This window comes from Equus quagga, chromosome 5 (assembly GCF_021613505.1).
Source record: "Equus quagga isolate Etosha38 chromosome 5, UCLA_HA_Equagga_1.0, whole genome shotgun sequence".
Classification (NCBI taxonomy): Eukaryota; Metazoa; Chordata; class Mammalia; order Perissodactyla; family Equidae; genus Equus; species Equus quagga.
In genome coordinates this window covers 113536117-113548981 of record NC_060271.1, presented here as the reverse complement: position 1 = coordinate 113548981, position 12865 = coordinate 113536117, and the positions used below count along the sequence as shown (strand labels likewise).

Here is a 12865-nt window from a genome sequence, read left to right as displayed (position 1 = left end):
GACAGCACCTGGCATCGTCAGAAGTGTTCAGAATGTTAGCTGTCGTTACTGTCTTCTTCGTCATCAACATCGTCACCAGCATTACCAGCCCTGTTACTGCCTTGACCTTAACCTGCCCCTAATCCCGCCTTTCCCACGCGATCTAGGAAAACAGCTCAGTGCTGCAACCATCGTGGGAGCGAGAGGGTGGAGACAGAAATTATTTCAGAAGTAGGAGCAGGAGAAGAGGAGGGATTTATGGGAGGAGATGGGGTGAGAGTCACTCTAGAGGGCAGGAACGAATCAAAGTTCTTGATCCGAAGGTCTCTCTCTGCCTGTCTCTCAGGTCCATGCCTACATCATCAGCTCTCTGAAGAAGGAGATGCCCTCCGTGTTTGGAAAGGAAAACAAGAAGAAGGAGCTGGTGAACAACCTGGCTGAGATTTATGGCCGGATCGAGCGGGAACACCAGATCTCACCTGGGGACTTTCCCAGTGTGAAGAAGATGCAGGTAACCAGGGTCTGGGGCTCCAGGACAAGGGACAATGTCACATGAGCTGGCTGAGCAAGCTGAGTGTGGAGTAGGCCACCCTTGGATGCCCCAGATGGAAACTCAACCAGAATCGGAAGGTGGGAGATGGCCCTAGGTCTGTCTTCCCTGCTGGGCTGTCGCCCAGCAGGTGTCATGTGTGGACCTGGGGAGAAACACCGAGCCCCAGCGCCCCCAGTGGGCCGGGGTGTTACATGGTGGTTGGGGTCTGATACCTCCAGTTTATGACTTTCTCCGGTCGCAGCCACCACAGGCTTGGAATCCTTGCCATGTGATGTGAAATTGGACAAGTCACCTGACAAAGGTGCTCCAGGCCCTCAAGTGTGTAACTTAACCTCCAGGTTCCCGCTTGGGAGCAATTTGGGACACAAGCCACAGAAGAGAGGTGTCCGCAGAGGAGCTTGCCATTTTGGGGGCATACTGTAGGCCCCTTTCTTGGACCAGGGCCCATCACACATGGTTTCTCATGTTATTCCCCACATCAGTCCTCTGAGGGAGGCATTGTCACCCTCCGGTTACAGATGAGCAAACTGAGGTTTACAAAGGTAACTAACCTTTGTAATTAATTGCCTGCAGTTTTCTGAGTGTAGTGTTCACATCGGCTGCTAGTTAAAGCCAGGAACTGTCCTCATGGTCCAAGCAGGAAACCACGACAACATACTAACTGGATCCGCTCTGAGCCTCTGTCTCTTCACCTGTAAACTGAGGCTCCGGAAGCACCCGCCTCATATGGATGTTGTGAGCATCAGTGAGATAATATTTGCAAGGCACTTGGCACAGAGCCTGCCACGGACTGTGCCCTGACAATGCAGTGGCAAGTTAGGTAAGATGTCGCCACTGGGGGAACCTGGGTGGTGAGGTACAGGACCTACCTGTGTACAATTTTTGCAAATCTTGTGATTCTGTAATTATTTTAAAATAAAAAGTGTTTAAGAATTAGGGAATTACAGAAAAAAATAGCAGCTGATGCAGTAGTAATATTGTTCTTGCTCTTGTTGCTGCTTTTGGTCTTTAGCTTGGGAACCAGTTTCTCAGTTTAAGACTAGGGTTTCATGGGGCTGACCCAATGGCCAAGTGGTTAAGTTTGTGTGCTCCACTTCGGTGGCCCAGGGTTTCACTGGTTCAGATCCTGGGTGCAGACCCAGCACTGCTCATCAAGCCACGCTGAGGTGGCGTCCCACACAGCACAGCCAGAAGGACCTACAACTAGAATATACAACTATGTACTGGGGGGCTTTGGGGAGAAGAAGAAGAAAAAAACAAAGACTAGGATTTCAGAACATCACCATAGTCCCAATTGGGCATTTTCAGTTTCCTGTCTGATAATATAAATAGAAAAAAATAAACATTCAAAGTATACATTTGTTCATATACCTAACGAACAAAGTATGCATTCGTTCATATATCTAATTAGAGCCAATCACTAATTTCAGAATTACTTTAACATAATTTGGGTCTCTCAATCAGCTGTGGCTTAGAAAACTTTAACTTTTAGTTTCTCTTTCTGTTAAGAATGTAATGATCTGTAAGCAAACATTTGGGAAGATGACATTTGAAAGGGACCATTTTTTGATGTGAGGAATCCTTTCACAACATAAATGATTTCCCCTTCTCATTTATTTGTCAGTCTGATGGTAGGTTCTGTAGGTAGGTAGCTGAATCGATAATGTAAATGGCTGTCCTATGGGCAAATGGGTGGGGTGATGGGAGTACCCACTGTGTCCCCTGGAAAATATTGGGACCCTTACTTGGGAGCCCACCAAACACACCTAGATATGGACAGACTAGGAGAGATGCAAGGGACCTTGAGAGGTTATGCCTGAGGTTCTGCCCTCCACCCCCCCTCCCAGCCCCCACCTGCCTCCCTGGTTCAGCCCTGCCCTGGAAGGGAGGTGAGAAATGCCCAAGCTAACACTTGCTCTTGAAATGTAGCTGTGAGTGTCGTCTGAATTTTTCTGCAGTTTACTCCATGTGCTTGTCCTTGACACTGTCCCCTGCGCACTGGCCTCTGCCCAGCATCCTGAGATTGCTGTGGCCAGAGCCAAGGCAGGAGCGGAAAGCTCTCACCTTGTTACTATGGAGGCCAAGGAGAAGCTGGGTATTCCAGAAGCAGGACCTTTCAAAATTGCAAAAATGTGCAAAATGGAGCCTATTTCTTTTGCTGTGTGGTGTGAGTGTTGTGGGAAGGCAAGGAGGGGAGATTTCACAAAATCTGCATGTCTGCCGTGTCTACTATGTCAGAACCCTGGGGCAAGAAGCTGATATTTGCAAACTCTCTCCAGGTAACTCCAGTGATCATCCTGATTAAGAACTGCTAATTTGGGAATGACCCTTGGCTTCTATTATGACTTATTTTTAGTTGCCTATACCTCAGTTTTTCATTCCCTAAATGGGGATAAAATGTGGTTTCCCTCCCTCAGAAGGGTGCTGGGGGTGCTAGTGAGATAATGTCATGAAGGCATTCTCAGGGTTTTCAAGTGTAACCTCCTTAATAAAGGAGAGAGACACACGTGCCTAGTCTCAGAGGGGCAGAGATTCAAGAAGCATGCAATAGCCAAACGTAACTTAAAGAGAAATTTAATTATTTGCCTTCTAGAACAACATTAAAGAGAATTCAAATAATGAATCAAACCAATATTTGTCAGATTTCCAATTCTTCCCCCATCCCTGCAACTGTTCCACTCTCTCCTGACAAATTCTGCCTGGAGCCAATGTGCCTTTTTCTTCCTCCTCTCTCATGTGTTTTTTTATTTTGTGATGTGGATCAGCTTAGCCTCCGGGCCAAAGGGCTATGGACATTCCAGCATTAGTAGAAGGCAACGTCCCCACTAAGGGGAAGGATCTTCTTCCATTGTCTTTATCCTCACCTTCTGTTCTCTCCCTCTTCCCAGGACCAGCTGCAGGCCCAGGACTTTAGCAAATTCCAGCCACTGAAGAGCAAGCTGCTGGAGGCAGTAGACGACATGTTGGCCCACGACATTGCCCAGCTCATGGTGCTGGTGCGCCAGGAGGAGACACAGCGGCCCGTCCAGATGGTGAAGGGTGGAGCGTTCGAGGGCACTCTTCATGGTCCCTTTGGGCACGGCTATGGGGAGGGGGCCGGGGAGGGCATCGATGATGCTGAGTGGGTGGTGGCCAGAGACAAGCCCATGTATGACGAGATCTTCTACACCTTGTCACCGGTGGACGGCAAGATCACAGGTGCTAATGCCAAGAAGGAGATGGTCCGCTCCAAGCTGCCCAACAGCGTGCTGGGCAAGATCTGGAAGCTGGCTGACATCGACAAGGATGGCATGTTGGATGATGAGGAGTTCGCACTGGCCAACCACCTCATTAAGGTCAAGCTGGAGGGGCATGAGCTGCCCAATGAGCTGCCTGCGCACCTCCTGCCCCCATCCAAGAGGAAAGTCACTGAGTGATGAGGGACAAGGGGTGGTTCAGAGCAGGCAGGTGTTAGAGGAAATGAGGGAGGTGATGAGACACACACACACGCGTGCACTCGCGTGCAGATCTTGAGAACTGCAGTGCAGATGAGAGAGGGCACTGATCCCCAGGTTTCCAGGCTGATCTTTGTTTGGAGGCATCTACAGGTTCTCAGCATTGGTAGAAGCACAAGAGCACTCCCAGGGTCGCAGGTTTCAAGCCTAGGTCTCCATCCCTCTCTCCCTCCCGTCTTCCCCTACACAGAGACCTGCTTTCTCCCGGAGAGGCAGTTCACTTGCCCACAGATGGCCCACCCACCTCCAGATTTCCTGGACTCTGAGCAGATGGAAAGGCTTTTCACTTCATAGGCAATTCACGTTGTTTTCTGTGCTCGCTCCCCCTCTTTGGCTTCCCAATGTGAAATCTGCTCCGGGGCTGGGAAATGAGGGAGGCAAGGAGGGAAGCATCCTCGGGGAACCAGGTCCCAGTCTTGGAGTTCATGGCCCTGAGCTGTTTTTTCCTAGACTTAGGCTCTGTCTGCCTCAACAAACCTGGATTTGAACCCTGTTGGCACTTCATTTGAAAGAATCCCAGTGAGGGAGGGAGAAGAGAAAAAATTGACAGGAAAGAATGCAAAGAAACTGTCCTCTAATCCTCTACTCAGAGCCGATCAAGGTGGTTTTATTCCAGATTTTGTGAGATTCATATTCTTTCCACCCGGCCTCTGATGTTTGGAGGCTCATACTCAACTACATGTATCCAGACCCTCCCGTGCGCCAGGAACCGTGTTAGGCACTTTATGTACATTATCTACGTGGCCCTCGCTACCCGCAGGGAAGTATGCCTTAGTCCCCCTATTTTGCAGATGAGGAGCCCGAGTCTCAGACTCTAAGTGACCTTCCCAACATCACAGCTCACACGTGATGGAGAGAGGATTCAAAGCCAGGGGTTCAGAGTCTTCCCTCTGCTGTGACAATGTGTGCAGGATTCCAGCTCTGCTAGCCCATGACGAATCATGGAGAACAAGCCAAGCATGCAGGTCCCCTCAGCCTCCCACAACAGGCTGGTGAAGGAGAAGGGCTAGGCAGCATTTGGTGGGCCATCAGTCTGGCCATCTGTCACATCACAGAAGCAAACCGTGCCTTCTGGCTGTGTGCCTCACATCCCTAAAATTGCAGAAGTCCAACAGCGCCAGCAGGAGAGTGGGCCGGCCTGCTGGATGATGTTCGAGCCTGTCTCTGCTCCACCTCCCACCAGTAGCCTGAATCATCCCAGCTCCAGTGCAGCCACCAACTCTTAGCAAGTGGGACCTCGTGCTGAATCTCAGAAGGCCAACTTGAGAGGTCTGAGGTCTTGTTCCTTGCAGGACACCCAGTGACCCTGCAGTGTCCTTGGCAAATCCCCACCATTCTCAGTGCCCCACTCCCTCCTTCATAGTCTCTCCCTTGCTTCGTGGCCACTGAACTGGTCACTTTGTATGGTATGCTTCTAACTGTGATGGAAAACAAAAACAAGTATAACTTATTTTATATCTATGTTGAGACTATAGAGAATATTCTATGTATCTATGTGCTCACTACTGCAGTGCGTTTGTCATTAGTATTCTTGTTAATATATCACATTTATCCTTTGGTACCCACTTGGCCACAAAGCATCATTCCAGGGGAGGCTGAGGGAGAGGGGTTGGGTTCTTACTTAGGGATTCTCCTGGCATCTTTGGCAGAGGATTGGTCTGCCCATAGCCAGCATCCGCCAGTAGCATCCCCTTGGCCTGGTGCCTGTCCAGGCCCAGTGACTATCCAGGCTGACTTCATGGAACCATTGCTTCCTGGAAATCTCGAGTGGAGATGGTCCCCAAACCTTGGGGCTTCCTTCTGCATCCACACATTGCTTTTTCACATGTAATAAAGCCTTCTTCAAATAGAGCGTCAAGCCCAGCAAAGGGACCATTTCTTAGCTCTACGCCTTTCTTTGAGCTAAAGGAGAAATTGGAAGGAGACAGCAGAGGGAGGTGAAGTTTCTGTCTTTTTGTTTTAGAAGAAAGAGGGGTGTCTGTTAGTCCCCTCACTGCACCCCCCCCCCCCCGCCACTTCATGCACCACCTTCCTGCCTTACGTCTCCCTGCCTGTTTTCCCTCCCTTCTTCAAGACTCCACCCCAGAGAGATCTATGTGGCATGAGAATTCCGTGATGACACTTCTCCCATCTCCCAAGAAAGAGGAAATAATGCTTGAGGCTCCTCTCAATGGGTGAGGGGACAGTTGAGGACTACTTTCTCTGGGACTGGCCCTCTGACTCTTGCTGCCTTGACCTACTAACCTTGTATAGAGGCCTAGGGAGACCTCATGCCTCAGCCTGGAAAGCATTTAATATGGAAAGCAGGGACTCGTCGTGGCAGTCTCACAGGCAAGAATCCCTCGAGACCCCACTGTCCTGTCTCTCCCTTCCCCACACCACTCAGCCTGGGCCACAGAAATCGTCAGACAGGAAGAGCGACACCCCACACCCCTGCCCCAGCAAAGCTTGCCCCCAGCGCCTAAAAGCTAAACCGTGACCAAAGTCGTTGTGTCCAGGTGCAGGGGACCCTGCTGGCGATGCAGGACCTGGCCTCAATTTGCAGAGTGCTGAGAGGTTGCCCTGAGTCACCCCCACTCCTATTTATGCTCTCTGTTCCAAGAGCCTACATGTTAGTTGGTCAGAATCAGCAGAGCTATCTGGAGAGAACAGGCTTCTTTATTTCCCCTATGAGATACTAACTGGCCTCCATACGTATTCAATCCTTTATTCTTTAGTTTGTCCATCCATCCACCCATCCATTCTTTCTTTCACTCAGAAGATACTGAGACCCTCTGGCAGGAAAGGCCCTAAGGTGAAGATAGCAATTCATCCATTGAGATATTCAAAAATACTTAATGGATGCCATCTGTGCAGGAGGGACAATTCTAGATGGATCAAATCAAGTTCCTGCTGTCAAAGAGCTCACAACTTCATAGGGAAGTGAGGCATTTATACAAATATTGACAATACAATGAGGGACCATGACAGGTTCTGGGGCAGCAAAGTGCAGGCAGAGCAAGGGCTCGTGAGAGGCAGAAATAGCTTCCACCTGGGGAGAAGGTGGTTGGAGAAAGCCTGGGATAAAGATGTGGCACTTGAGCTGAGCCTGAGAAACCTTTTGGGGTCCGCTCTTGTGCCTATCATCTCACCCTCTCATCCAAGGAAGATAGGCAGCGTTTTTATACAAAAGTAAACACACAGCATTCCCAGCCTGCAGAATCATGACTGACTGAAAAGCTCTGATGTATTTGAGGAAAAGCGTGATTAGAATTTTGCCTCTGGGGACTGTGCTGGTTTTTCACAGGCCACTTTTAAGTAAAAGTTTTATCAGTATCTTGAAAGTTGAAACTTTCAGTGCCCAGAAGAAAAGAAAATGGTAATGGGGTATGTAGGTTATCCCGGTTGCAGCGATGAGGGGAATGGAAGGATGTGGGGGCACGTGCTCCCCTCGACCTCCCACTGAAGGGAATTAGTGCTGTTCACCACATTTTGGTTCTCTGGTCCTTCTGGCACAGGGAGGATTGGATTTGCCACCTCCTAGAAGTTAAGCGAGCCCTGTGCCTTGCTTTGGTTGGTGAAATACGAGTGTAAACAACATGTCCCTTCTTTGCAAGTGTACCACGTTCTGCTTTTCCCGCCTCGCCAGGAATGCATGTGGGAGCAGGTGTGAAGATGGAGCCCTGATCAGCCCACGTCTCTGGGACACTCTGCAATCCCTTCCCCCTTCCCAGTCTGCACTGGACAGGTGACATGAACAAGATACAAACCCCAGTCGTTTTAATTTTAAGCCGCTGATAGTCATGGGTTTTAACCCACGTGGGCATAACCTAGATTATCATAATCAAAGTACCTAGTCAGTTCTTCCAGTAGTTTAAGACTACCATTGGAGCAAGTGTAAAGGAGAGAAAGTCTCCCAGGAGTCTGAGTTCCTGCCTCCTGAAGAACCAAGTCCACCTGAGGAGGAAGGCATGGGAGATGTAACAAAATCGCTTCGTGTCTGAGCCATATTCTGCAATAGCACTTTTTTCTTTTTTTCAATTGTGTTAAAATACACATAACCTAAAATTCACCATCTTAGCTATTTTTAAGCGTACAGTTCAGTAGTATTAAATGCATTCACATTGTCACGAACATCACTTTTTAAGCTGGAGAACTTTGCACTGATGGAGTCAAACACTAATAGGGTCTGTCTCCTTTCTGCAATAATACAGACACTGGGGATTGACTGGGCATTTGTCTGCCTAAACCCTAAACAGAGCGTGTACAGGTCAGAAAGAGGAAGACTACAATTCCCAGACTCCCTTGCAGCCAGGTTCAGGATGTGATTTCAGGTCCTGCCAACCAGATATACTCACGGGAGAGTTTCCTGAAGCCCATCAAGCCAGGGGCAGACCCAGCAGCTATAACAACAGCTTCCTGGCTTTGCAGCCTCCTCTATACTCAAGGAGCCAGAGGTCTTGTTTGTGAGGTCAGTTGAAGCAGTGGCCTGCACTAGTGACAACACTGTAAGTGACCTTGTGCCACCTGGCGTTTGCCCACCTAACATTGGTGCCCGATGTGCAGAGGGGACCCAGGCTGTAGCAGGGGAGTCTTTGTTGAGCGAGGGGTGTGTGTGTGTGTGTGTGTATGTGTGTGTGTGTGTGTGTGTGTGTTGGGAGGCTACATTGAAATGGTTCTTACTGGGTAAGTCAGGAGGAAAGGGTATGGCAGTGCTTTCCAGAAAGAATGATGGCTGGGGAATTTTCAAAGGAATAATCCTTTTCTAAAGATCCAGAGGGTATGCTTGTGTGCACTTAGAACATTTGAGACTATAAAATAAGGAAATGTTAAAAGTAGCAGTTCTATCTCCTCCCTTAGAATTTCAGGAAGGGCAGTTCCCCCACCCCCACCCCAGGGAACATCACTGAAGCATAATGGAGGCAACCGTGGCCTGAGGGCAGGTCAGCATGTCACACCATTCCCACACAGCATTACTTGGAGAAGAGACCGGAAGTTCAGGGACAGGGGAATCAGTCAGGCCACCTGAAAACCAGCACCAGGATACGCCACATGCCTCTCTGTGGCTCCATTTATTTTCCCCTAAGTCAGGATCATTTCAATCTTTCGGAGATACCGTGAGGACACAAGGAGACTGTAGATGGGAAACTCGCTGTTAACGTAAACACCCTGCACACAGAGTTTTGTTGGCATATGCTAGAAGAGGCGCGGTTCAGGAAAGAGGCGGGAATCCTGCTGATGGGAAGGAAGGAAAGCAACCAAGCCCCAAAAGGCACAGAGGGAAAGAGAATGGAAGAGATGCGGCGGCTCTGGGAGGAGCAATGCTGACAGAGAGTGAACACCTGAAAGGTGCTGGGGGCCCGGAGAATACCTGTGGGTACCTGCAGGCCCTGGCCTACTGTGGCCTCCTCACCTGGCTAAACACACAGCCTTGCGTCCTTGCCTGGTCTCCCAGCCACCGTGATCTGGTGCTGACGGAGGCTATGAACACTCAAGGTGCACTCACTGGGGAGAGCTTGGAGGGTGCATGACAGCCTGGCTCCAATGCAGGCCACCTAGGAATGTCATAGGTAATAGCAGATCCTCCAGTGCATTGAATGCATGGCCCAGATGCCAAATATTTATCTTCACTCACAAAGTTTCAGAATCACGCTCCTGTGTGAGGTGAAGTCTCCTTTTCTGCCAGCTAGTGTCTTTTCATAGCATTTCTTCATCCTTTCTAAGACAAGGAGCTAAGGCAGTAGCAAATGCCAGATCAGTGTAATGAAGAAAGGACCCTCACTGCATCCCAACCCCATCAGGAGATGGGACTGGGATTTGATTCAGCTTTGGGAGAATCTCAGTTTCACTCGCAGAATGATGACACTGGTGAAACCTGACTTCAGTTCAAGTTTCCTCGCTTACAGACCACTTCATCTCCTGTCCCTCTTTCTCTTGCTCTCCTTCCCACCCCCTTCCAGGATGTCAGAGGATCACCTCTCCCCAACGGGGTGTTCTGTCCTCTCCAGGCTGGTGATGCACACACACCCATGAACATACATGTGTACACACACCCCATTCCCATGATCCATGTCTGTCCCATCCCACGGAGCTGGGTCTTGCTATGGGATCATTGACTGATCTGAGGAACCAAGAGTCTGCATATGTGACCATGGGATCAGTTGCTGCTGCCATGACTTCAGTCACAGGTATGAGCTTAGCAGGAGCCCAGTGGGAGAGAGGTTCCTGGCAATCCGGCCGAGAAGAAGGTGAGAGATTCAGGATCAGGCAGGTGTTGGGAGACGCCACCATGCAGGCACCTGCTCATATGCAGGCTTCCCCTCTGGATTTTATCTACTTCCTAAATGCCTCCACAGCTTTCTTGGCAGTACAAGGCAATTCCCCTCATTCCAGAAAACCCTACTTCTCAGGAACATGCCATGGAATGAAAAGATATAAGTCACTGCAGGGAAGTCAGCTGGTGCTTCTTGCCCCGAGCAGAGCAACTGTCCAGGCCCCAGAGCAGATGCAGCTTGTCCTTTTGATACCCTGGCAAGTCCAGCAGCCACAGGAAGTGAGGCTTGAGATAATGGAAGCCCTGAACTCTGCAGTGACATTTCCTGGAACTCCTTGAGATGAAGAGAAAACAAGCAAACTGACTCCCAGCTGCAGCACTTGGCCAGATGTCACTCCTCAGCCCCAGGGATTGACTGAATGTCTAGTTTGGAATCAGGTCTAGTGGTCTGTGTAAAAGAAGCCCCCCTTTAGGCACCAAGGATTTCAATCACGCTACCTTGACAGGATAATGAGAAAAATCCTCAAGCCAGGATTTTCTAAGGCCCAATTCAAATTCTTTCCCCAAGCAAGTGTGACACCTCCACCTCCGCCATCATCACCTCCATCTGTACATCCCTGGGGCTTTGGGATCTCCATCTGCCTGCTGCCACCATATAGCACTGTCATTCACATGCTTGTTTAATTCGGCCATCCAGATAATAAGCTCCTTAAGGCATGGAACGTGCTGTGGATGCCTTGCTGTGTCACCTAGATTGTCCTTGAGAGCTTATTTCCCCAGCTGCGGGTAGTGCTGCCAGCTGCCAGCCCTCACCTTCAAGCTGTCACCAGAAATTGCCTTCAACTGCAGAGATCTGCCACTCCTGCCCCCATGCCACAACCTCTTCCCAGGGGCAGCTGCATCTAATGAATGGTCAATGAGGGAATATGAAAGCCTGGCCCCCTGCCCCAACCTGGAACAGTTCTGAAGGGCCATCCCAGCTTTAGAACTCCTCACGGGATCAGCTGAGCCCTCGTGGCTACTTTGCAGCCCAACTATTCCCTCTGCCTACTCCTGCATCCTTCCCTTCCCTTTTCCAAGTGTTAAACCCAACAGCACTCTCTAATAAACTTCTGCTTGCTAAACTCCATCTCGGAGTCTGCTCCGCAGGGAACCCAACCTGCAGAGTGGGTCTGGCAAATAGGAGCTGCCCAATAAATACTGGTTGGTATAACTAGTCAATTGCTCAGTGATAAATACAGTCAGATAATGGCCTCATGGAGACTAGTTAGTTGACCATGCAAATAGAATCAGTGGCCTTGCCAGAAAGTAAATGCCACGTGGCACCAAACCTACTTGACAGGTCACTTTGAATTACTGGGAGAAGCTGGAGGCATGGAACACACTATAAAAGGCAAAAATGTTTCAGAGTTACACCTCAGGCAGCTCCAGCCAGAGGGTTGCTTATTAGTGAATGATGAGAAGGACCATAGGACTCTCATTCTGGGCAGAATGAGACCATTTTTCAAATCACTCTCAATCTATAATTCCTTCTATTCTTACCAAAAGCAAATCCCTCCATTCTGAAACATGTCACAGCTCAGAGAGAAGCAGAGATCAATAGATAGGGAGAGAGCATCCTTTTCTGGTTGCAGGTCCAGCCACAGCTTTTCAAAAAGTAAGCTTTAGAGGGAAGCACTCTTCCTTAGGATGACATTGGTGAAGATGCTGTCCTTATCCGCAGCCCAGAGCAACTGCATATAGAGACCGAGACTTCTCTACATTTGGTATACAAGCCCTTGTGATAAGGATGAGATTTTTTTTTTTTTTTTTTTTTGTAAATTGAAGACTTGTAGGACATAAAGAAGATCAGTGGATGACAAAGAACTGGGATAACAAAAGCAGACCTGGTGGGGATCGGGATCCCCACCCTACTTTCCACATCCAAGTGGCCATGGGTTGGTAGCACCTGCCTAGAACACTGAGGGGAGAAGGAGTGTGAAACCCAGTGTGGCTTACATGACCGGCCAGCAATGTCTTTGCTGGCACAGAAATGGGGAACTGTGGCATATTCATCCTAAAGTGTCACCAGTTCCTTAGTGATGAGGGATCTAATTTAATACCAGAGCCATATTGTATATTATATGTGGTTTATTATACACAGAATTATATGCTATACATAGTTAATTTTTTGATAATCCATGCAGATCTTATTCCATATTCTCAATTGTTTTATTATCTTTGAAAAGACAGGAGAAAAACAATCCCCTTTAGATACTATTAAACAAATAGAAGCCTGGACACAGTGATGGTAAGGACCCTGTTGGCCAGCATGGGCAGAATGGGTAAGAAGCACCCCTTATGGAATATGGCTTCGTAATGCCTATTCCTGATCACGTGTGTCCCAGGTAATAGAATCATAGGTCCTAGAGCCAAATGGGACCTTGGAAGTCATCCAGCATCCACCCAGCATCAGACACTCACCAATGAAATTCTGTCTCCTTGTGACTGTCCCTGGCTATCCACATGTCCCGAGCAATTTTTTCTGGATGCAATATCTTCTGGGAGTCACTATCTAGTTATTACAATACTTTGCCTTATAAATAT

At 48.9% G+C, this 12865-nt stretch overlaps 1 protein-coding gene across 1 annotated transcript in view; it reads left to right on the top strand.

Annotated features, from left to right (window-relative positions):
- The window catches only part of EHD3 (EH domain containing 3), a 29286-nt gene extending 23699 nt beyond the window's left edge, over positions 1-5587 (top strand). The window contains exons 5-6 of the mRNA XM_046663511.1: positions 326-490; positions 3421-5587. Coding sequence (XP_046519467.1) covers positions 326-490; positions 3421-3948 — 693 coding nt within the window. The 3' untranslated portion in view covers positions 3949-5587. The remainder of the gene's footprint in view (positions 1-325; positions 491-3420) is intronic.
- Positions 5588-12865: the final 7278 nt, after the last annotated feature.